Consider the following 26,996-nt stretch of genomic DNA (forward strand, 5'->3'; position numbering starts at 1 on the left):
TAAATTGGTTTGACAGATCTTACAGTAAATGCTATGTCCTAAACCCCATCTTCCTTATATCAAAATAATATATCCAGAAACTAGAGGCAGCCATTCATTTTCCATTCCATTGCAAATTTGGTATTTTCATGAATGGAATTTAGTTGTCCAAGAGACTCAATCCATTTGTTCTTCTGCTAGGGCCAAACTATGAGTATTCATCAACATATGTCCAAAACACAGTTGGTTTTAAAATGGCAGAACTGAATGCTTTTTCTTCAAAATTCTCCATAAATAATTTAGCTGCCATGTGTGAATGAGGACTGCCCATGGCAACACCTTCAATGTGTTCAAAAAATTTGTTGGAAGATAAAATGTAAGTGGAGGTTAGAGCATGGTTAAATACATTTTTTCAAACTTGTTGCTAATCGATGATACAGAGTCAGCAATATCTACTTTGGCAAACAAATGAAAGACATCAAAGCTGAGAAATGAATCAGTACTGTGAAGTTTTGAAATTTTTAACACACTAATAAAATTGACTGAGTTATGGATAAGATGTTTACCTACAAAAGACCTCAATAATGAGGTTAAACAGAAGCATAGATAATTTTTTTCTTCTGTGGGGATGGGGCCTGAGGGTGTGTCAGTTCTGTTCAAGTACAAGATCTTCATTCAGTTAAGTATCCCAAGATATTAATTAGCAGCTGAACTGTCATAAACTGTTTAAACATTTAGTATTTGAATACAAGTTGGATCTACTGAACATTCTAATACAAGCAAACGGAAACAAAAGCATTGTAGTAGAAAAAATGTGATGCATATTGATTTTGACATAAATTTCACCATTAATCAAGAATATTTAGTGTACATAAACTGTATGTTATGCAGCAGTCCACTTCAAATGCTTTCTTTTGCAGCATAGATGATCTGGAAAGAAAGCACTTTACAAAACTCAGCACACATCTGGGTAAATGGGCAGATCATAATACAGCCTGAGGATAAGTGTTTAAGTGTTTTAGGGCAACATATAAGAAGCACTGTATGAAATATTGATGACATCTGTACAAAGTGTTTTCTCCTGCTAGTGAATTTGTGTGTCCAGGACCTCTTTCCAAATCCCTGGATTGATTTTGACCAACTTTGGCACATAAACAGCAAATTTCATGCGTATCAGCACTATGGGGTTTACAGCATCCTAGTCAAATACGAGCAAAACTAAGGACAAAAACGTGTTTTTTCCACCCCTGCCTGTACAGCGGGCAAGTTTTGTAGGGATAGTATTGGCCTGCCTTATCAACCTGCTTTGCAGGGCATCCTACACATCAGGAGCAAGAAGAAATTCTTCAGCCCCCGATGTGTAGGCTACCCTGCATGACAGGTGTGTGGTGTTGCAGTGGTATCAACCTGTTTCATCAACTTGCTTTGCATGCAGCCTATATGTCAGGGACAATGAACGGTTTTCAAGCACCTGAAGTGTAGGCTGCTCTGCATGACAGGCATGTTGCGAGAGTAGTAATTGCCTACTTTCTCAGCCTCTTTTGCAGGGACTACACATAGAGATGAGCATGGCTGAAAAAAGGTTTTTTTTATTCATCAGTCTTGTGAGAATTTGATGCGGACCACCATAAATTCCTCTCCTGCACTAACCTCTTCATCTCAGAGTAGCACTTGCACCCTGCATCCTAAATTATTTGTTAGATGTATTCAAATCTCTGTCTTCTCCTGCAATATTTTACCCTCTACAGCTCCTTCTAGTACAGTGGAGGTAAAACTTGTTTTGTCATCCTGTCCCTTCTTCTTGTCAGTGTTTTCCATATCTTCCTTTTTTTGCCAATTCTGTGGAGAACCACCTCATTCTTTATTTTATTTGTCTACCTAATTTTCAACATTCTTCTGTAGCACTATATCTCAAACACTTCAGTTCTCTTCTGTTCTGTTTTTCCCACTGTATATGATTCACTACCATACACTTGTGTGCTCCAAACATAGATCCTCAGAATTTCCTTCCTCAGTTTATGGCCTATGGTTGATATCAGTAGACTTCTCTTGGCCAGGAATTCCCTCTTTGCCTGTACTAATCTGTTTTTTATGTCATCCTTGCTTCATTCTTCTTGAGTTACTTTGCTTCCAAAGTGGCACAATTCTTTAATTTTGTGAACTTCATGATCACCGATTTTTTTTACATTAAGTTTCTCATCATTCCCATTTCTACTACTTCTCATAACCTTTGTCTTTTTTTGGTTTGCTCTCAGTCCATATTCTATACTCACTTGACTGTTCATTCCATTCTGCAGGTCATGTAATTCTCTCTTTGCATTCACTGATGATAGCAATTTCACCAGTGAATCTTATTGCTATCCTTTCACTCTGAATTTTAATCCCACATTTGACTCTTTCTTTTATTTCCAACACTGCTTCTTTGAAGTATACATTGGACAGTAGGGATGAAAGATGGCATCCCTGACTTATGCCCTTTTTAAGCTAAACACTTCTTTTTGTTTCCAATTTTACTAATCTCTCTTGGTTCTTGTACATGTTGCATATCATCCATCTTTCTCCATAGCTTACTCATAGTTTTCTTAGAATTTTGAACATCTTGTGCTATTTTGCATTGTTGAATGCATTTTTTAGATGATGAATCTTATGAGCATGTGTCTATTTTTCTTCAACTTTGCTTTCATTATCAAGCACAATGTCAGAACTGCCTCTCTGGTGCCTTTAACTTTCCTAAAACCACACCAAGAGATTATAAATTTTCTTTTCAATTTTTATGTAATTATTCTTGTCAGAACTTGGATGCATGAGCTGTTATACTGATTGTGCAATAGTTTTTGCACTTATCTCCCCTTGCTATCTTTAGAATTGTGTGGATGATGTTTCCCAAAAGTCTGATAGTATGTCATCAGTATCATAAATCCTATACATCATTCTACCACTCTGCCTTATGTTCGATCTCAAGCATTCCAGAACTCTTTTATATAAAGACTCTTAATACTGGATCCCCTATGCAATCCATATTGGCTTCAGTTTCTTCTTCTTCTTTTTTCACATTGTCAGAGAAGTCTGCCCCCTCATAGAGGCCTTCAGTGTACTCTTTCCACCTATACACTCTCTCTCCTGCATCTGACAATGGACCTCCCATTCTCTTAATGTTACCACACTTATTTTTAATTTCACCCAAGGTGCTGTGTCAGTCCTCTGATGATAATTTGTTTTATGATTTCTTCACATCGTTCCTGCAGCCATTTTATCTTGGCTGCTCTACACTTGCTGTTAGTTTCATTCATAAGGAATTTATATTGCTGTTTCCTGCAGGGACAGTGACTGTTTGCATCCATGACATACCATAAGTCATATGTGTCCTCTGAGTGGTGCTAAGATAGGGACAGATTGAGATGGGGACAGATATCCCACTCATTTGATCCTTTCCATGACCAAGACGGAACTTCAGAAATATGAAGTGGGATGTATTTGCTAAAAATCTGGAAAAATGATTTCATTCAATTCCGCCAAAAGCAAAAAATTATGCAGGGTTGTTGGAGCTATGATAAATACATCAAAGAAGGCAATCCGTAGCGGCTATCAGAAGCAATATATTCCAGGTTGGAATGCAACTACTGAGAGACAATATGATGAATTTCTAAAAACCAGGGGTCTGTAAATAGTGGATAACCTACTTCATAGCCACAAATCAGCCAAACACATTACATGGACAGAGACTGTTGAGTCACTCAGATGTTATACATCTACATCTACAGGGTGTTTCAAAAATGACCGGTATATTTGAAACGGTAATAAAAACTAAACGAGCAGCGATAGAAATACACCGTTTGTTGCAATATGCTTGGGACAACAGTACATTTTCAGGCGGAAAAACTTTCGAAATTACAGTAGTTACAATTTTCAACAACAGATGGCGCTGCAAGTGATGTGAAAGATATAGAAGATAACGCAGTCTGTGGGTGCGCCATTCTGTACATCGTCTTTCTGCTGTAAGCGTGTGCTGTTCACAACGTGCAAGTGTGCTGTAGACAACATGGTTTATTCCTTGGAACAGAGGATTTTTCTGGTGTTGGAATTCCACCGCCTAGAACACAGTGTTGTTGCAACAAGACGAAGTTTTCAACGGAGGTTTAGTGTAACCAAAGGACCGAAAAGTGATACAATAAAGGATCTGTTTGAAAAATTTCAACGGACTGGGAACGTGACGGATGAACGTGCTGGAAAGGTAGGGCGACCGCATACGGCAACCACAGAGTGCAACGCGCAGCTAGTGCAGCAGGTGATCCAACAGCGGCCTCGGGTTTCCGTTCGCCGTGTTGCAGCTGCGGTCCAAATGATGTCAAAGTCCATGTATCATCTCATGCGCCAGAGTTTACACCTCGATCCATACAAAATTCAAACATGGCAACCCCTCAGCGCTGCTACCATTGCTGCACGAGAGACATTCGATAACGATGTAGTGCACAGGATTGATGACGGCGATATGCATGTGGGCAGCATTTGGTTTACTGATGAAGCTTATTTTTACCTGGACGGCTTCGTCAATAAACAGAACTGGCGCATATGGGGAACCAAAAAGCCCCATGTTGCAGTCCCAACGTCCCTGCATCCTCAAAAAGTACTGGTCTGGGCCGCCATTTCTTCCAAAGGAATCATTGGCCCATTTTTCAGATCCGAAACGACTACTGCATCACGCTATCTGGACATTCTTCGTGAATTTGTGGTGGTACAAACTGCCTTAGACGACACTGCGAACACCTCATGGTTTATGCAAGATGGTGCCCGGCCACATCGCACAGCCGACGTCTTTAATTTCCTGAATGAATATTTCGATGATCGTGTGATTGCTTTGGGCTATCCGAAACATACAGGAGGCGGCGTGGATTGGCCTCCCTATTCGCCAGACATGAACCCCTGTGACTTCTTTCTGTGGGGACACTTGAAAGACCAGGTGTACCGCCAGAATCCAGAAACAATTGAACAGCTGAAGCAGTACATCTCAGCTGCATGTGAAGCCATTCCGCCAGACACGTTGTCAAAGGTTTCGGGTAATTTCATTCAGAGACTACACCACATTATTGCTACGCATGGTGGATATGTGGAAAATATCGTACTATAGAGTTTCCCAGACCGCAGCGCCATCTGTTGTTGAAAATTGTAACTACTGTAATTTCGAAAGTTTGTCTGCCTGAAAATGTACTGTTGTCCCAAGCATATAGCAACAAACGGTGTATTTCTATCGCTGCTCGTTTAGTTTTTATTGCTGTTTCAAATATACCGGTCATTTTTGAAACACCCTGTATGTGTATACTCTGCAAATCACATTTAAGTGCCTGGCAGGGAGTTCATCGAACCATCTTCACAATAATTCTCGATTATTCCAATCTCGTACAGCACGCAGAAGAAACAAACTCCTATACCTTGACATACTGTCATCAAACATGAAGTTGGAATGCATGGTCATTACTAAGGAAATTGAGTGGAAACAAAGTTAAGGTACAGAGCAACATTCATATATCAGTTAGTGGGACTGCATCACATTTACTGTCCACATCAAGAGCATTAAGGAATAAAACTCATACAAGACACATCAGATGCAAACTTACATTGCTCAAAAAGAACAATAATGAATGATCTGACTTCTCAAGAACTTCATTATACCTGAAATTTCTGCTACTCTCAAAACTCTAAAACCTGGAAAGGCACTGGAAAGTGATGAAATGCACCCAGAATTTCTTCTGGGTGGTGTGAGTTATGCAAAAAGATGGCTGGCAGATGTCTTGTCTGACATTATGACATATAATTCAGTCCCACAAAAAATGAAGCAATCAAAAACAGCAATACTCAGACTCAACAAGGCATCAGACCAGCCTAAGAAATGTCACCCAATCACACTGTTGAGCACTACTTATAAGTTCCTTGCAAGAATTCTATAAAATCAGATTAATCCAGTTCTCTTCCAGAACCTTTCTATTGAGCAAGCTGGATTCCCATCAGGACAGAACTGCACTGATCAAGTCTTATCTATAAGGGACTGGTCCATGAATACCAAGGGAAAGCTTGAAAAAATTGTCAGTTTTCAGCACAGTGTAACTCAAAGAAAAAGATTCGTAAGCCCATATAATGCTTACCATCTTTTAAGACATTTTTTGGGGTCATTTTTTATGTATGAACCACTGCTTTAGCTCTCACACTCTTTTTAACTCTATTTTTTTGTTGCAAGTGAAATAAACCATGCTGCTTATTTATATACATTGTAGGTACACATTACTCAAAATACAATGTCCCAGCCATTAGAAATGAATGGTTCTGATGAGTCCGAAGTGAAAGCAGCTTCAGAGGAAGATGTTATCCAACAAATGGACTTTGGGCATTCATCTTCATATGCTAGCAATAAAGGAAACATTCTACTTTCCAATTCATCTGTCACTATCCAGGATCTTAATTCTACAAATATTTCATATGGTGTGATTTTAGATCCACCTGTGATTCACATTTGTGAGCCAACCAATAATAATTTAGCAGTACCTAAAGTTGAAATAAAACCCCCAGCAGTGAGGAGCTACTCCTCTGTAACATTAGTGGTTATAGTACACAAATTAACAAACGTTTTGCATCACCTCAGTTCCGAGCGTTCCAGAACATGTACAGAAAATTGGAATAGAAATCAACATAAACATCATTTCCACCCTTTGTGGTGGCCCAGATTGCTGTACACACCAGTACCTCTAACACCCAGTAGCACATCCTCTTGCATTGATGCTAGCCTATATTCATCGTGGCATACTATCCACAAGTTGATCAAGGCACTGTTGGTCCAGATTGTCCCACTTCTCAATGGTGATTTCAATCTATCCCAGCCATGTTCGATAGGGTTCAGGTCTGGAGAACATGCTGGCCATTATAGTTGAATGATGTCACTATCCTGAAGGAAGTCATTCACAAGATGTGCACAATGGGGGCACGAATTGTCATCCACGAAGACGAATGTCTCACCAATTTGTTGCTGAGATGGTTGTGTTATCGGTCGGAGGATGGTATTCATGTATCGTACAGCCATTACGGTGCCTTCCATGACCACCAGAAATGTATGTCAGTCCCACATAACGCCACCCCAAAACAGCAGGGAATCTCTGCCTTGCTGCACTCACTGGACATTGGGTCCAAGGTGTTCAGCCTGACCGGGTTGCCTCCAAACATGTCTCCGACAATTTCTGGTTGAAGGCATATGCGACACTCATTGGTGAAGAGAACATGATGCCAATCCTGAGCAGCCCATTTGGCATGTTGTTGAGCCCATCTGTACCACACTACATGGTATTGTGGTTGCAAGGATGGACCTCATAATGGAAGTTGGGATTGAAGTTGTACATTATGCAGCCTATTGCACACCATTTGAGTTGTAACAAAATGTCCTGTGGCTGCACAAAAAGCTTTATTCAACATGGTCAGCCATAACTGTAGGTAGTGGTCATCCAGTGCAATTGTAGCCCTTGGGCAGCCTTAATGAGGCACATCATTGACAGTTTCTGTCTCTCTCTGTATCTCCTCCATGTCCAAACAACATCACTTTGCTTCACTCCGAGGCACATGGATGATGTCACTTGTTGAGAGCTCATCCTGGCACAAAGTAACAATGCGGTCACAATTGAACTGCGGTATTGACTGTCTAGGCATTGTTGAATTACAGACAACATGAGCGTATACCTCTTTCCTGGTGGAATGACTGGAATTGATTGACTGTCAGACCCCCTCTGTCTAACAGCCGCTGCTCATGCATGGTTGTTTACATCTTTGGGTGGGTTTAGTGACATCTCTGAACAGTCAAAGATACTGTGTCTGTGATAAAATATCCACAGTCAAGTGTCTTTGATAAAATATCCACAGTCAACATCTATCTTCAGGAGTTCTGGGAAACGGGGTGACGCAAAACTTTTTTTGATGTGCGTAGTTCCACCAGTGAGGCCACTGGCAATTCAAGATCCTTTAGGCCAAGCTTAGACATAGAAGAAATTGTGGTAACAGCTTCACAAGTAGCTTGTACTACTGTATGTCAGTTCATAAAAGGCTCTCCTAAGAGACCCTGTAGAAGCATTTATGATCCCTTATCTGTTTCTGATCCAAATGACACAAATAATTCTGACAGTGAAGCTCTTCATGAACAAATATTAGTTCTAACTTTGAAGAAGAGGAGGAGATAGTCTCAACTGCTTCTGTAAGTGAAACAGTTGGTCTGCCTGATAAGCCATCAGTTACAAATGAAAGGAAATGGAGGAATGTAAATGACATAAGGCAAAGAGACTTAATTTAGAAGGAAAAGAATACACATGTTTACGAAGGAAAATGTATGGAGGAGAACTAGTTAAGGGTACTAAACAGAAAGAAAGATGAAACCATTCTGTTTGCAATTCTGTATATTGTCATACGACAGGCAAAAAACATTGCATGCAAATATCAGAAGCTTGAAATTTATTTTCCAATTTTTTTTCATCCAATATCATTAATGAAATCTATTGCAGTGATAATTTTACATTTGTTTGGTACTGAGATAACAATAATATTTTTTCACTCTCCTGTAAAACTGAGTTTTTTGACACATCAGCTTGCTGTTCAACACCATCGATAAAGTGGATGTGATCTTCCTTTCACCAGCCAAGACAGCAGGTTTTCTGGGATCTGTAAAGACTGATCTGCTTTTATGGAAGACAGGTATACATGAAATACCATGTGAGTGGTAAATGGTATGCATTGTCCAAGAACAATGCATTGAACATTTGTGATCACCTGCCTCCTACAGTCTAATAAATCTGCTGAAGCTGAACATTGTATTTCCACAGGCCATTCCATGAATTAAGGAGAAGTTAAGATAATGGACACAGCCTCATCCTACTGGGATTCAGATGTCAAGAAAGCTGTGAAAATACGGGCTATTACAAATGATTGAAGCGATTTCATAAATTCACTGTAGCTCCATTCATTGACATATGGTCACGACACACTACAGATACGTAGAAAAACTCATAAAGTTTTGTTCGGCTGAAGCCGCACTTCAGGTTTCTGCCGCCAGAGCGCTCGAGAGCGCAGTGAGACAAAATGGCGACAGGAGCCGAGAAAGCGTATGTCGTGCTTGAAATGCACTCACATCAGTCAGTCATAACAGTGCAACGACACTTCAGCATGAAGTTCAACAAAGATCCACCAACTGCTAACTCCATTCGGCAATGGTATGCACAGTTTAAAGCTTCTGGATGCCTCTGTAAGGGGAAATCAATGTGCCGGCCTGCAGTGAGCGATGAAATGGTTGAATGCGTGCGGGCAAGTTTCACGCGTAGCCCGCGTAAGTCGACGAATAAAGCAAGCAAGGAGCTAAACGTACCATAGCTGATGGTTTGGAAAATCTTACGGAAAAGGCTAAAGCAGAAGCCTTACCATTTACAATTGCTACAAGCCCTGACACTCGATGACAAAGTCAACCGCTTTGAATTTTTGGTGCGGTTGCAACAGCTCATGGAAGAGGATGCGTTCAGTGCGAAACTTGTTTTCAGTGATGAAGCAACATGTTTTCTTAATGGTGAAGTGAACAGACACAATGTGCGAATCTGAGCGGTACAGAATCCTCACGCATTCGTGCAGCAAATTCGCAATTCAGCAAAAGTTAACGTGTTTTGTGCAATCTCATGGTTTAAAGTATACGGCCCCTTTTTCTTCTGCGATAAAAACATTACAGGACACGTGTATCTGGACATGCTGGAAAATTGGCTCATGCCACAACTGGAGACCAACAGCGCCGACTTCATCTTTCAACAGGATGGTGCTCCACCGCACTTCCATCATGATGTTCGGCATTTCTTAAACAGGAGATTGGAAAACCGATGGATCGGTCGTGGTGGAGATCATGATCAGCAATTCATGTCATGGCCTCCACGCTCTCCCGACTTAACCCCATGCTATTTCTTTCTGTGGGGTTATGTGAAAGATTCAGTGTTTAAACCTCCTCTACCAAGAAACGTGCCAGAACTGCGAGCTCGCATCAACGATGCTTTCGAACTCATTGATGGGGACATGCTGCGCTGAGTGTGTGAGGAATTTGATTATCGGCTTGATGTCTGCCGAATCACTAAAGGGGCACATATCGAACATTTGTGCATGCCTAAAAAAACTTTTTGAGTTTTTGTATGTGTGTGCAAAGCATTGTGAAAATATCTAAAATAATAAAGTTATTGTAGAGCTGTGAAATCGCTTCAATCATTTGTAATAACCCCGTACAATTAGCAGACAATGTGCACAGCAGAGATGAGGGCTTCCAGTTCAACAAATCATTTCACATTTGTGCTTTCAAAGGAAATACTATTCTAAGACTTCACTGCCTGGTATTCCAACATATGTTATCTATAATAGTTAACAACATACTTCATAAGACTGTGGATTCACTGAAGCTGTGCTTGCTTTTTTTATTCTCGGATGCATAAAGTTTAATCTATGAATGAGCAACAGTGTTAACTTTGACACACGCAAATTTACTCCACAAGGTGTAAAGTGATTTAAAATTTGGAAGCAACTCAAGTTGAGAATGCTGAAAGGTTGTCAGCTGCAATAACAGAACAAGAATTTAAAGTATCCTGGATCCACGCCCAAAAATCATGAAATACCTAATTCAGTGATTACAATCATTCAGAATATCATGAGATTATCAAATGAAAATATGAACCAAGTTTTGAAATCACTGTGGTTAACAGGCTGATGTGTTGTAAATTCTGCATGGCATCAATGTTTCAAGTTATTTATCCACTAACAGACAGTTGACTGAATGGGCCAGTCACTGAAATTTTGAAGGGAAGTTGCTTGCTAGGTGGGATCTGGAAGAAAGTTCTCTTGGAAAATGTAGGGACTTGCACACAAAAAGAATTCTACTGATCAACATTTTTATAGGGTGTAGGCCATGAATGAGTCTTCGATTGTGTACATATGGCAGTGACGTCACTCTGCTTAGACATTTTTTAAAATGAGGCTGTCCTTAATGTCCCAGCAGCGATGCGACCAGAAGATTGTTGGAGGGTGCTGTTTACTGATAAGCTGCACAGCTTTTCTGGCTTCAACAGAATGGTTGTTGACATTGAGAATATTTGATTCACTGATGGAAAGTGGGATATTGGAGGGATGGGGTGGGGGGCAGAGCTTTGAGGAGAGGTTCAGCATTTCAAATGTGTCTGGCAACCCGAATAGGATATGGAATTTTCTTTAGGATGCATATGTTTTCTGCAGCAAGGTGGGCCATTTTGTTAAGGATTGTGAGGAACTGCAGGACAGGTGACCAAGAAGTTGACACAACTGAACAATGGCAGAGAGCATTAGTCACATTTTACCACTGAAAAGCTGTCACAGGATGTACACCATTGTTAAACTGTATCTCCTCTTTCCTTGTGCTTCCATCACTTGGGAACCAGTTTCTGCTTAGGTCAATTCTGGTAGTAATGTTTCATTTAGTGATTACTGCCTGTGTTGTATGAATCACCAGAGAGGGAAATTTTGTAATTTGCAGCCTGTTTGTGGGAATTGCTATTCTGTTTCAGATGATTTATTAAATATTGTAGGCCAGATTCATATTAAATTAAGAATTGAAGATTTCATGTAGACTTTAAAATTTATTGTTGCTGAAGGGCTCACTACCAAGGTATTGTTGGGCTCTGATTTTTTGCATGCTACTTTTATTTTTAAGTTCCAGGCAGAAATTAAATACTGATTGTGTAGTCACACCAGGATTGCTCATGTACATAATCGCTTCACATTACTTGTAGACACCTGTATTTATAGTGTGTATTACCAGATGCATCTCACTGAACATTCAAAGCCTTCAACAGTGTTTTCCATTAACTACAACCTTTTTGAATTTAACAGAATCATTTCACCTCTTCATAGGGGCAGCAGTTTTGTCTCACCTTTTAGATTCTGTGTTGTGAGACCTAAACATTTAGTGTGTCTACAATTACTTAGATGACATGGTCATTTATAATGCAACTTTTGCTGATCATTTGGAGCTCTCAGGCAAATTCTGTGGTGTCTAGGGGATGTGAGTGTGATTGTTAAGCCATCGAAAGTAAATCTGAGCCATAGTGAAATTTAGTTTTTGGGTTGTATAGTATCAACCAGGGGAATTCGTATAGATCAGCCCTGTACCCAAGCTATTTGCAAAGTTTGCATCATGCAGAGACAAGAAGGGTGTTGCCAGATTTATAGGCATGGTGAAATCTTTAAGAAAATTTATCACCAATTTTGCTGACCTTGGGGAAGATTAGTTTGGATTCTGTAGAAATGTTGGAACACGTGAGGTAATACTGACCTTATGACTTATCTTAGAAAAAAGATTAAGGAAAGGCAAACATACATTTGTAGCATTTGTAGGCTTAGAGAAAGCTTTTGACAATGTTGACTGGAATACTCTCTTTCAAATTCTGAAGGTGGCAGGGGTAAAATACAGGGAGCGAAAGGCTATTTACAATTTTTGCAGTAACCAGATGGCAGTTGTAAGAGTCGAGGGGCATGAAAGGGAAGCAGTGGTTGAGAAGGGAGTGAGACAGGGTTGTAGCCTATCCCCAATGTTATTCAATCTGTATATTGAGCAAGCAGTAAAGGAAACAAAAGAAAAATTCGGAGTAGGAATTAAAATCCATGGAGAAGAAATAAAAACTTTGAGGTTCGCTGATGATGTTGTAATTCTGTCAGAGACAGCAAAGGACCTGGAAGAGCAGCTGAACAGAATGGACAGTGTCTTGAAAGGAGTGTATAAGATGAACATCAACAAAAGCAAAATGAGGATAATGGAATGTAGTCGCATTAAATCAAGTGGTGCTGAGGGAATTAAATTAGGAAATGAGACACTTAAAGTAATAAAGGAGTTTTGCCATTTATAGAGCAAAATAACTGATGATGGTTGAACTAGAGAGGATATAAAATGTGGACTGGCAATGGCAAGGAAAGTGTTTCTGAAGATGAGAAATTTGTTAACATTGAGTATAGATTTAAGTGTCAGGAAGTCATTTCTGAAAGTATTTTATGGAGTGTAGCCATGTATGGAAGTGAAAAGTGGATGATAAATAGTTTAGAGAAGAAGAGAATAGAAGCTTTCAAAATGTGGTGCTACAGAAGAATGCTGAAGATTAGATGGGTAGATCACATAACTAATGAGGAGGTACTGAATGGCATTGGAGAGAAGAAAAATTTGTGGCCCAACTTGACTAGAAGAAAGGATCGGTTTGTAGGGCATATTTTGAGGCATCAAGGGATCACACATTTAGTATTAGAGGGCAGCGTGCAGGGTGAAAATCATAGGGAGAGACCAAGAGATGAATACACTAAGCAGATTCAGAAGGATGTAGGGTGCAGTAGTTACTTAAATGAAGAAGCTTGCACAGGATTCAGAAGGATGTAGGGTGCAGTAGGTACTGGGAGATGAAGAAGGTTGCACAGGATAGAGTAGCATGGAGAGCTGCATCAAACCAGTCTCAGGACTGAAGACAAAAACAACAACATCACCAATTTTGTTTAACTTAACTTGTGTGCATAATCAACTGTATTGTAAAAATGAAAATTTTCGATTGGTAGATTCTCAACAGGCAGCCATTGACACCTTGAAACACGCATTGAACAGTGCTCCAGTCCTGGGAATTCCTGATTTTTATTTGCCATTTATTGTGCAGGCAGATGCATCCAGTTCTGGTGTTGCTGTAGTTTTTTTTACCTGAACATGATGGAAAGTGGAGGCCTTTGGCCTATGCTTCAAGAGCCTCAGCAGCTGCTGAAAAAAATTATTCTGTTTATGAGTTGGAAGCTATCACTATCCTCTTGCCCTGAAAAGTGTAAGTTCTACTTGGAGCACAATAAGTTTAGATTATAAACTGATAACCAGTTGATGAGTTGGGTCCTTGCTACACTCCATAAGACTTCAAGTTTGAAGTAGTACATTCCCAGGGCACAAAACCAAGTCACAATACATTTAGTTGCATATTTCAGAGCAATGTGCCAGAATCTGCTGAAGAACCAAAGACACTGGATTTTGTGGGATACGAGGGCTAAATGGGAGGTAGCAAAAAATAGCATTTTTCTTGGACATCACATAAAGGGTCATAGGTACAGCAAAGGGAGATGCACAGCTTCAGTAGAGATGGGAGATTCTGACTGTGTGAAGAATTTCTGGGGGCTATAGGGGATCACAGGGAAAATATGAAGAATTTCTGGAGGCCACAGAGGATCACAGGGAAAATGTTGCCCCAATTTCTGAGGGGCATGTAAGTTCACAAAAAGTTTGTCCCCTGTGAGCTTCTTGCTCCAAGACCTTAAAACATGTAAGAAAATAAGAACACTTTTGATTCATTTGAAATTAGGTTGTGCCAAAGAAGAACCCAGTCAAAAACGAATTAAAGAAGCTGGTCTGCTCACCCCAGTTTCTTACATAAGGGAGAGGGGGTGGGGGAGATTGGTATGTTCAGATTGATAATTTTGGGCAAGGTAGTAGTGGTGATTTGACTTGGAGCCTCCTTATAATGTTGTAAGAGGATGTGATTTTTGCATGGGCACCTTTGAAGACCATGCACAAGTGCAGAACAAGTGAAAGGGGTGTAGCCAGTACATTGTACACAGAGAGAGTCTGCTAGCAGCTATGAGCATGTGGAGGTTACCCCAAAATGTGGCAAATACTAATTTGGGAAGGTGACAGATTTTACTGTTAGAAGATGGCTGTGTGTTTGATGAACACATATACAGTTTTTGGCTCCTTTGTGGCATTTTCATTGCTGGTTTTGTGCATTTCCATGCAGAATTCTCCACGAAAGTACTTCACTGAGGTGCACCTGCTGCAGGACCATTGAGACATTTATTATTGTCATATAATGGAAGTTAATGGTGAACTCCCATCTATTATACTACTTAGTTGGGCCAAAGGCGAGTGAACATAGTACTGGTGTGCACCAATCTTGAGAGTGCTCTTGGAAACTTGGCTGCCCAGTCATTTATGTGTACTTTTATTTAAATTCCAAAGGGTCTGCCAGCAGTGACTTGTGTGTTTTTTGGTGATTTAAATTTATCTGTCACTATTGCACCACCTGGGAAGTATCTTGCTGTAAACAGCTATTGTGTTAAGCTACCTGAGCTGACACTCAGTGTAAATGTGTGTGTTTTAGCCAAAGGGGCCAGGTAGTTATGATGGTAATATTGTTGCTTTAAATCTACTGGGAGACCCTGTTGTGATCTGTGCTGAATGTAAATATGCTTATACCTGCCTATGAAAAATGTTTTTGGGCTGAGGCATTGATATCTGCTGTCACTTTCTGGCTGTCAGTTTTGGTATAAATTACAAGCTGTAATTCAGCATAAGTTACTGAATTCTGTCTGTATGAATTGTTTATTCTGATTATTGGCATCTATAAACTGGTTTGTTTACAGCAACTTCTGATACAATTATTCTTGCTGTTAAATAATTCTGATGTTAAATTGCATGCTTTAATCAATGTAGCCTAAGGAAAAAAAATGTTAAATTGATGCTTTCATTAGAGGCACCTTTAAATATTTGTTTTGGTGCTACACTATCAGATCTTTTCACTGGTTCTTTTTTACCCTTTTATATTTATAGTATTTGATACACTGTGGACAGCTTAATAATCATTTACAAGTGCTTAACTGAATAGTGAACTGTGCTCGGGTTAGAATAGTGTACTGTATGTATACTGTTCATTTTAAATCAATTTGTGAAATTTTTCTGCTGAGAGTGGGCTCCCTTAGTTGTCACTCCTGTACCCTTAAACCATTTTACTGTGCACTGAGTAAACTGAGAGGAAAATCAAAGAAAAATCTGGAAATGGAATTAAAGTTCAGGAAGAAGAAATAAAAAGTTTAAGGTGTGCCAATGATAACGTAATTCTGTTAGGGATGAAATGTCAAAGGACTATGAAGAGCCATTGAATGAAATGGCTAGTGTTTTGAAAATAGATTATAAGGTGAACATCAACAAAAGTAAAACAAGGTCAATGGAATGTAGATGAATTAAATCAAGTAATACTGAGGAAATTAAATTGGGAAATGAGATACTGGCAGTAATCGATGAATTTTTTATTTGGGCAGCAAAATAACTGATGATGGCCAATGTAGAGAGGATCTAAAATGAAGACTGCAAATAGCAAGAAAATTATTTTTGAGAAAGAGGTATCTGTTAATGCCTAATATAAATTTGTTATGAAGTCTTTCTGAAGGTGTTTGCCTGGTATGTAGCCTTGGACAGAAGTGAAATGTGGACAGTAAGCAGTTAAACAAGAAGGTAATGGAAGCTTTTGAAATGTAGTGCTATAGAATAGTAGATGAGCAGACCAAGTCACAAATTAAGAAGCACTGAACCAAACTGGGGAGAACAGAAAACTATGGCACAACATGACAAAAAGAAGGTATCTGTTGATAGGCTACATCTTTAGGGATCAATCAGTCATCAGTCTGGTATGAAGGGAAGTAAGGGAGGTGAAAATTGTAGAGAGAGGCCAAGGCTTGAATACAGTAATAAGGTTCAAGTGGATGTAGGTTACAGTAGTTATGCAGAGATGAAGAGACTTGCACGCAGTGGATTAGCATGGAGAGCTGCATCAGATCAGTATTTAAACTGAAGATCTTAACAAATAATAGGACTCAGTATTGTTGATGCAAAATATTTTATTTGGAAAATACCATTGTAACACAGTAAACATTAAACTACTAAATGCAGATAAAAAGCAGCTGCACAGTTAAATTGAAGAGGCAGCCACTTTCTTCAAAGCACTAGCTTTCCTACTACTTTATTCAATTAAATTTAAACAGCATGAGTGTGTATACCATTAAGCATTATGATGACAGTTTGTTGTTAATATAACATACAAATTAAGTTTCTATGATGTCTTTGTATTATATTAACATACACCTTGACTCACTGCACATTTCTGAACAGTCCTTTTTGATCAATGAATGAATGATTGATTCCCAACACTCCAGAGTAAATGGTGTAGCTGAAAATTACATTAGAATGACCATGGAGCAGGCAAGTTGTTTCCTGTTTAATGCTAAACTACTTATGAAATTTTGGAGAGAAGCAATCTCCATAACAGCTCATCTTATTAACACCAATGGATATTCCTAGACGAAATAATATGTAAAATGAAGGAAAGGCAACCACTAATCTATAGCTGACTGATTTGTGGCACATAGAAACACACAACAGAAAACAGTATTACTCTAGCTTTTGAGCTTTCACTCATTCTCTAGTAGAAGTACATGCATTCACGTGCACAATCACACAGAACTGGAAGTATGCACCTGTGACCACAGCAAGACTGACTGTTGATTACTGATAACAGATGGAGATGGAAGGGGTTAGGGATGATAAGGACACATGAGGTGAGGAGAGAGTAGCAGAATAATGTGGGGCAGTCTGTCAACAGATGACTCAGCAAATGCACAACAAAACAATGGTAGAGCAGAGAAAGGGAGAGGAAAGAGAGAAAGGGAGAGGGCTGGCAAAGGAGGGAGAAAGGGAGGGAAGGAGGGTTTATAGTATGTTTGAGTGTGTGTATGTATGTGTGTGTGTGTGTGTGTGTGTGTGTGTGTGTGAGAGAGAGAGAGAGAGAGGGAGAGAGAGAGAGAGAGAGAGAGACAGAGAGAGAGAGAGGCAGAGGGTGGGGATGCCCACATGGGTGGTGGTGGTGGTGGTGGGAAGAGGGGTGGGAGATGTTTGGCAAATGAATGGTCAAGTTTGTGATTTGCCCAAGTTTGGCAGTGGCCATTCATGGGAGTAGACAGTCGGTTACGTGTCATGCCCACATAGAGTGCTGCATAGTAATTGCAGGGTAGCTAAAATATAACTTGTCTGCTTTCACATCTAGCCCTGCCTTTTGCAGGGTATGGAAGTGCTTGTGACTAGAATGTGGTAGGAAGTGGGTATGGGTATATGGGACAGGTCTTGTATCTAGGTTGACCACAAGGGAATGAACCATGAGCTGCAGGATGGGGAGCAAAATTGGAATATGGATGGAAAAGGATGTTCTGGGGGATGGGTGGGTGGTGGAACACAACTTTGGGTGATGTAGACAGGATTTTGGTGGGATATCCCTCATCTCAGGGGATGAGAGGTAGTTGAAGCCCTGGTCAAGGCCAGAGTGACACTGGGTGATCAGGGGAGTGGAGGTTGGTGACTGGTTAACAGGCTTACTGGTGTCAGAGAAGAAGATGGCATGGGAGATCTGTTTATGGATGAATCACATGGGATACAGTCTGTCAGTAAAGGCTCTGAGAAGGTTAGTGATATATTTTGAAATTTTTGCTTTTCACTGCAGATGTGGCATCCAAGGGTGTTGAGATTGTAAGGAAGAGACTGTTTGATAAGGAATAGATGACAGCTGTTAAACTGGAGGTACTGTTGATGATCTGAGCTGTTGATATGAACAGACGTATGTAGTCATTCTGTCACTGATCATGCTCTGCACCACAACACACAAATGACGTCAACAGCTGATTCACTGTGTGAGACATTTGGAGACTCCCTTCCAGCTCTAGTTTCTCTGAGCTACAAAGGTGGGAATTGTCTCTTCAGCATGTCCAGTGCTCTCACAATCCCATTGGGCTAAACCTGCACTAATGTGCTTCCCACTGCCTCACCTTATGTTTTCCCTTCTCTCTTCTGTCCACACCATGCCTTCCCCATCCTGATCATATACTGCCTTCTCCCATCGCTCTCCCCCTCCCCTCTCATGAGGCCATTCTCTCTCTCTCTCTCTCTCTCTCTCTCTCTCTCTCTCTCTCTCTCTCTCTCCCCCTCTCTCTACATCTACATCTACATCTACATTGATACTCCGCAAGCCACCCAATGGTGTGTGGCGGAGGGCACTTTACGTGCCACTGTCATTACCTCCCTTTCCTGTTCCAGTCGCGTATGGTTCGCGGGAAGAACGACTGTCTGAAAGCCTCCGTGCGCGCTCTAATCTCTCTAATTTTACATTCGTGATCTCCTCGGGAAGTATAAGTAGGGGGAAGCAATATATTCGATACCTCATCCAGAAACGCACCCTCTCGAAACCTGGCGAGCAAGCTACACCGCGATGCAGAGCGCCTCTCTTGCAGAGTCTGCCACTTGAGTTTATTAAACATCTCCGTAACGCTATCACGGTTACCAAATAACCCAGTGACGAAACGCGCCGCTCTTCTTTGGATCTTCTCTATCTCCTCCGTCAACCCGACCTGGTACGGATCCCACACTGATGAGCAATACTCAAGTATAGGTCGAACGAGTGTTTTGTAAGCCACCTCCTTTGTTGATGGACTACATTTTCTAAGCACTCTCCCAATGAATCTCAACCTGGTACCCGCCTTACCAACAATTAGTTTTATATGATCATTCCACTTCAAATCGTTCCGTACGCATACTCCCAGATATTTTACAGAAGTAACTGCTACCAGTGTTTGTTCCGCTATCATATAATCATACAATAAAGGATCCTTCTTTCTATGTATTCGCAATACATTACATTTGTCTATGTTAAGGGTCAGTTGCCACTCCCTGCACCAAGTGCCTATCCGCTGCAGATCTTCCTGTATTTCGCTACAATTTTCTAATGCAGCAACTTCTCTGTATACTACAGCATCATCCGCGAAAAGCCGCATGGAACTTCCGACACTATCTACTAAGTCATTTATATATATTGTGAAAAGCAAAGGTCCCATAACACTCCCCTGTGGCACGCCAGAGGTTACTTTAACGTCTGTAGACGTCTCTCCATTGATAACAACATGCTGTGTTCTGTTTGCCAAAAACTCCTCAATCCAGCCACACAGCTGGTCTGATATTCCGTACGCTCTTACTTTGCTTATCAGGCGACAGTGCGGAACTGTATCGAACGCCTTCCGGAAGTCAAGAAAAATAGCATCTACCTGGGAGCCTGTATCTAATATTTTCTGGGTCTCATGAACAAATAAGGCGAGTTGGGTCTCACACGATCGCTGTTTCCGGAATCCATGTTGATTCCTACATAGTAGATTCTGGGTTTCCAGAAATGACATGATACGCGAGCAAAAAACATGTTCTAAAATTCTACAAGAGATCGACGTAAGAGATATAGGTCTATAGTTTTGCGCATCTGCTCGACGACCCTTCTTGAAGACTGGGACTATCTGTGCTCTTTTCCAATCATTTGGAACCCTCCGTTCCTCTAGAGACTTGCGGTACACGGCTGTTAGAAGGGGGGCAAGTTCTTTCGCGTACTCTGTGTAGAATCGAATTGGTATCCCGTCAGGTCCAGTGGACTTTCCTCTATTGAGTGATTCCAGTTGCTTTTCTATTCCTTGGACACTTATTTCGATGTCAGCCATTTTTTCGTTTGTGCGAGGATTTAGAGAAGGAACTGCAGTGCGGGCTTCCTCTGTGAAACAGCTTTGGAAAAAGGTGTTTAGTATTTCAGCTTTACGCGTGTCATCCTCTGTTTCAATGCCATCATCATCCCGTAGTGTCTGGATATGCTGTTTCGAGCCACTTACTGATTTAACGTAAGACCAGAACTTCCTAGGATTTTCTGTCAAGTCGGTACATAGAATTTTACTTTCGAATTCAATGAACGCTTCACGCATAGCCCTCCTTACGCTAACTTTGACATCGTTTAGCTTCTGTTTGTCTGAGAGGTTTTGGCTGCGTTTAAACTTGGAGTGGAGCTCTCTTTGCTTTCGCAGTAGTTTCCTAACTTTGTTGTTGTACCACGGTGGGTTTTTCCCGTCCCTCACCGTTTTACTCGGCACGTACCTGTCTAAAACGCATTTTACGATTGCCTTGAACTTTTTCCATAAACACTCAACATTGTCTCTCTCTCGCTCTCCTCCCCCCTCCCCCTACTTACCCTCTCTCCCTCCTTACCCACTCTCCCACCTTACCATCTCTCCTACCCTCTTGCCTTCCCCTCCCTCCCCCTTTTCCACCCCTCTTATTGCCTCTCATCCTCCCCTTTTTCCCTTTCTCCCTTCTTATCTCCAACTTCCTCCACTTTCCTTCCCTTCATCCCCCCTTTCTCATTTGTACCTCTTACATGCTCTATCCTCTGAAATCCTTTCATCTTGTGGTGCAGCCACTGTGTCATCCTGTCAAAAACCTGCCTCATACTATCCTGCCCAGGCAACTGCTATCAATAATCAACATACTGTCTTGCAGTGGCCATGAGTGTGTTGTATAATGTTTGGGTGTCTCTGTCGTTGTATGTGTGAATGTGTTTACCTCTACTAGGGAAAAGGTAAGAGCTTGAAAGCTAGTGTAAATGTTTTCTCAACATTCAGTCTTGCAGCAGCCACGGGTATATTGTGTACATTTGAGTGTCTGTGTAGTTTTATGTGAATATGTGTTTACTTCTGCTAGGAAAAATGCAACAGCTTGAAAGCTAGTGTAAATATTTTCTGTTGCTTGTTTCTATGTGCCACACATCAGTCAGCTAGAAGTGAGAGGTTACCTTTCCTTTGTTTTATGTATTATCTTATTAACAGATTGCCAACAAAAGCTTGAATAACATGAGACCAGAAGAAGCTTTCTCATGGTAGAAACCTTTGTCAGCTGATATTCTTTGGTACTAAGGCTACTTTTTAAATGTATTTCACAACAAATTAAATATTTTGGAGGAAGTAACACACCAAGTGTTTCATTGTATTTAAAGCTAACATGTTATTATCATTACTGTTCACAATGAATAAACAGTAATCTCTCTGAATTGACTGTGATCCTGTGTCATTTCATTAGTTTTTGCAACGAATAACTTTTTCCTGCCTTAACTGTCATGTAACATTCTAGCAATCTCTCTCTCTCTCTCTCTCTCTCTCTCTCTCTCTCTCTCTCTCTCTCTTTCACTCTTGACTTACACGGTTCTACTCCTTTAAAGCAGAAATATTCTTCACTTTATCCTGAGAATCCTCTAATTGCTGGATATTTCAGATTAATTTTATTTTTATATAAATAAATTCTAGAATGTGGTTGCACATGTCAGATTGAAGAAACATACTGTACTGTCATTAGATTTAGTTATTATTGAAATGGACTTATTTTTCCTGGTAGTGTATATACTGGGCATGTCCAATAAGTAGTTGGACTGAAATAAGTCCTATTTTAAGTTTCAAGCATGATTTTTATATTCAGTGTAAATGCCAGTCCTCATTCCAATTTATTTCACTAATCCAGTGGGACATGCAAATGATCTAGTGGAAGAAGAATTCCAACTTTAAAGTCCAATCACACTTTGCTAATTGTGGCAGAGTCTCTGTCAAAGCACAACATGGCAAAGCCGCCTCGCTCACCCTGCAGTCTGAATTTTGCTTGAAACATTACTGACCTGGTTTTTGCCTCACTAGTCTCATAGAATTTCTTCTTTGATCATCCTCATGGGATTATTGGATGTAGTGAGCACTTGTTGAATAAATACACACAACACTGTAGAAGTTACTCTTCACTTCCTTCACATTCATTAACACCAAATTCAGTTTCTGTGATCTGCTTTCTAGTATGTATGAATATCAATATCATGGCAGATTGGTAAGCTACACTAACTAGGAGAAGATTCACAAAGTTCATAAGTGCCAATGACTCACATGACATGCTTTCATAATCACCATCAAACAATGGACTGACGTCTGCCCCCGGTAGCTGAGTGGTCAGTGCGACAGAATGTCAATCCTAAGAGCCAGGTTCAATTCCGGGCTGGGGCAGAGATTTTCTCCACTCAGGGACTGGGTGTTGTGTTGTCCTAATCATCATCATTTCATCCCCATCGATGTGCAAGTCACCGAAGTGGCATCAAATCGAAAGACTTGCACCCGGCGAACAGGCTACCTGACGGGAGGCCCTCGTCACACGACATTATTATTAGTAAGGGACTGACGAGACATAGAATTTTGAGTGTTTACAGCTGGGCCCTGACTGACATAGATATTCACATTTTGACTACCAGACACCAAACTGCCAGCTGCTTTGTGCACAATGCCTGTTTAGAGATGTACATATTTCAGAAATTACAAAACGGTAAAATATGTTTTAGATGTTAATATAAAAGATAGGGAAAAGAAAGATACAAAGATTATTAAATATGCAAAGTTAATTTGTTTAATCAATAGCTGTATAATTAGAAAATGGCAAAAATAGTAGCTCCTTTTATGAGAGAGGGAAGTTTTAACATGCACAAGGATTCTTAAAGTTATTGAGAATTTTCTAGAAAATAGTATTTTCTAGTTAGTATAGCTTACCAATCCATCATGATACTGATCCTCATACATACTAGAAAGCAGATAATTGAAACTGAATTTATTGTTAATAAATGTGAAGGAAGTGAAGAGTAACTTCTACAGTGTTGTATATATTTATTCAATAACTGGTCACTACATCCAGTAGCCCTATGATGATGATCAAAGAAGATCTCTGATTTGAAAAATCTAGGCAGTTGCAAACTTCCACAAAGAGAAGGAAGACTGAGAAAAATGTTGGCTGCAGTATATTGATGAAAGAGGTTCATGTCATATTTTGAAGAATATTAACTTACTGTACATCTGCATATACATTCAAATCATTTCTATTCATGTATTCAGTTTCAATATTTATTAAAGGACTGCATATCATTGCAATGGATGCTGTGTTTAAGCCTATATATAATTTCCATCCTAATGCTTCTACCATTATTATCTGTTTTCAAGAGTATGATTCATATTTTTAATGAAGACATATCCAAGTATGTTCTTTCTTCTTTTCTATCTTTCATTAAAACATTTCATACATTTGTGTTTCATTAACATTTACAAATATGTCATAAAAATGAAACATTGTGTGAATATATAAAAACTTGAATTTTACAATACCGTCCTTTGGATAGAGCTGATTCCAAGAGAGGTTAAGATTCTTTATAGTTGCATTTTCTGTCATAGTAAGTTCAAGGCTCATGCCAGCTCCATTTCCTAATTTATTGTGGCTAAGATTGAGTTTCTCAATACTGCTGTTTCCACCAAGACCTGGCGCTAGCTCTTCCATACCATCATCACACAGTTCATTCCAACTTAAATCTAAGTCTTTCACACACTTTGTTGTTTTTATGCCTTCACACAATCTCTGAGCTCCCTCTCGACCAATTCTGGAAGTGAGCATTTATGTTTGTGCTGCATCAATAATTTACATAAATGATTGTTTTAACTAAATATTAAAAGGATCTATACTTATTTTTAATAAAAAGTCAATTTTTATAATAAGTAGAGAACACAGTATAAGAACAAGTAGTCGAACAACTACAGATGCATGTAAAAACAAGAATTATCTGATAAATATCATACTTCACTGGGTTTCTGATTTCTTTTATTCCTTTTCCTTTCCTCTTATTTCCCTCTCTTTACCTCTCACAAAACATTGATGAAATGCCTGGACATCCTTATTCATGTTTACTATGATATTTCCAAGACATTTTGTCACATTGAGTTTAGTGTTTCCATTTATTTATAATGGTTTTAAATTGTACATTTGTTATAAAAAATAATCATGTGAGATATGACTTTAATGTTTGCTCAGCACTATCAAAGTGTTCAGATTAAATACTATGGATCACTCACCTACAACCACGCAAACTAAGCCTTGTGATGGTCTCATTGACTTTAAGCATCTCACCCAAGTGAAAAGCAGCATCTCTAGTAAGCCAGTTATCTTCAAGATCAACTTCTGTTACAGTCTTATTGTGCATCAATGATTCAGCAATAGCTCTCACAGAAATTGGATTTAGTCCATAATACTGTCAAAACAGACAAATTAAAAATCATTTTTCAATACATTAAGCACATGGGTATTTAATAGGTGATGCAGCACATTTTTCACAACCAAAGATTATTTTAAGTTACTGTAAGTTAAATGTATCTATTGTCAATTATCTGAGACCATGACATATGGAGGTATACACCAAACATTAAAAACTGCTTCATTCACAATTACTTCATTATTTTCTTATCAATAAAAACATTTATTGTATGGTGGTCTCATTTTCAAATGCTCGGATTTTACAGCTACATTTCAGTCTAAAACTTATACAAAATACAAAAACTCTTATTCGGTATGAAAAGTAAATAAATCTATGGCTGAAATGGAATCTGTATGCTAAACACTCACAACACAGTGTCAGCTTCAATGTACTGCTGCATATTGTGCCCTGCAAGGACACAACACAGTCCGCTCTAGGCAAACATAGAGTTACAGCATGAATTCCTTGAGAGAAACAATGTAGCTGTGTGCCCTGTATAGCTGTGTGCTCTGAAGAAAAATACAAATTTATAACCTGAGCTACTATGTTCCAGTAATTGTTTTTATGCCATTCCATTACTCAGTACCCATAGTATACAGTGAGGTGTTCTCTTTACCCATTCCACTATTTATAAACAGTAAATTTCCTGCAATGGGACTGAAGGTGAAGACCAGAATACAATTAATAAATTATATGGCCTTTAACATGTATGTTCCCAATTTGATAATAAAATAAATATTATTCAAAGGAAAATAATATTAAAACTATCAGAGATAGAATAGGTGCATCTAGTATTGACTTGCTAGTTACTGGAAGGGGATAAATAGCACAAGTCTGGCAGACACAAAATGAACGAACAGAACTGAAATTTCTATCTCTTAGAATTTTGTAAGTGGTCCTTGTTCAGGACAACCAGATAGGTGAGAAACACAAAGAACTATAGCAAAACAGTAAAATAAAGAAGGAAAAGTTGCTTAAAACCACAGAACTGAAGGAAACAAGCCACAATAAAGCAACCAAAATTAACATTAGACTAATTTTATTTATGAAGAATGATGTGCTACATATTAATACCAGCTTTAATCCAAGAGCTTAGATCAAAAGAACTCACTGGTACAGACAGAAAGAACAGATAAAGAAAGACAAGAAATGAAGACAGAGTAGGTAAGGAGATGTTCTAGTAATAACAATAAAAATAAAACATAATGGGATTTTCAGGAAGGAAAAATGGACATATAATGGGAACAGGTAATTTGATACCAGTAGACAAATGGTGAGTTCTGCAATGACTTACTTCAACATTGAATAATCACTCAGCCTTACCTAAAAGAATATGGAAAGCTAGTGGAATTACCATGTCTTTAAGAGTACCTATGCACCACTCACAACTCATCAACAGGTGAGTGTTGTCTCTCTTCTTTTTTCATATTATAACATATTATACCTCATTTATCATGTTAAATTTAGATTTCTGTTTAACAGGAGTGCATATTGTCTGCATTTATCATAAGTTAACACATTTAGTGACTATAACCTTAAAAAAGTTTCAGGAAATTTGTAACTTTCTGTTCAGGTTATGCTGTTGACTTAATAGAAATTGCATTTTGCATGCTGCTTGTTTTGTTCTTAAAGGAAATTTGTTATACTTTTAGCATGATAAATTCAGAAATTGAAAGAGACATGGCAGGCTTATTTTAAGGTTATTTGTTTTCTGTTCTCCAAAACATTGCATCAGCCACAATGCAAACCCACTGACAGTATTGTCCTCAAACACAGGATGAGTTGGTTGATGTTTGCAAATCACCCTGACTACTGACAAACAATTGGATGCTTTTACAGTCTAACAGAGTACCTAGAAATCAAACAACAAAAATAAATATGCATTATGAATATTCTACTACATATTTTGTCTCCTATGTTTATTGTATGCATGATTATTTGCTAAATTACTTAGATACCTAGTCTCTAGGAATGCAATACAGACTCTCTTTTATGTTGTAAAGACTTGATCATGTCCAGTATCCTTGTATATATTCTATACATGTAGGCTTAGAAGGACTAAATAAATGTAGAGCTTTTGTAAATGGTTGTTTTGGAAGAACTCCTAAAAGTCATGTGCCGGAAATGCCAAAGGTACCTCAAATACTGTCCTCTCCTGTCTATCCTGCCTTCTCTACAGGAAGTATGGCATATATCCACTGCTTTAGTTGGATGCGAATGGTATTC

The 26,996-nt window shown here is 39.3% G+C and overlaps 1 protein-coding gene across 1 annotated transcript in view; it reads right to left on the reverse strand.

Annotated features, from left to right (window-relative positions):
- LOC124613515 (leucine-rich repeat-containing protein 74B-like) overlaps window positions 1-25,346 on the reverse strand; it is a 169,042-nt gene extending 143,696 nt beyond the window's left edge. The window contains exons 1-3 of the mRNA XM_047142225.1: window positions 25,224-25,346; window positions 24,592-24,767; window positions 23,854-24,122 (exon numbers count right to left, since the gene is read on the reverse strand). Coding sequence (XP_046998181.1) covers window positions 23,854-24,122; window positions 24,592-24,767; window positions 25,224-25,346 — 568 coding nt within the window. The remainder of the gene's footprint in view (window positions 1-23,853; window positions 24,123-24,591; window positions 24,768-25,223) is intronic.
- Window positions 25,347-26,996: the final 1,650 nt, after the last annotated feature.

Source organism: Schistocerca americana, chromosome 4 (genome assembly GCF_021461395.2).
Source record: "Schistocerca americana isolate TAMUIC-IGC-003095 chromosome 4, iqSchAmer2.1, whole genome shotgun sequence".
Lineage (NCBI taxonomy): Eukaryota > Metazoa > Arthropoda > Insecta > Orthoptera > Acrididae > Schistocerca > Schistocerca americana.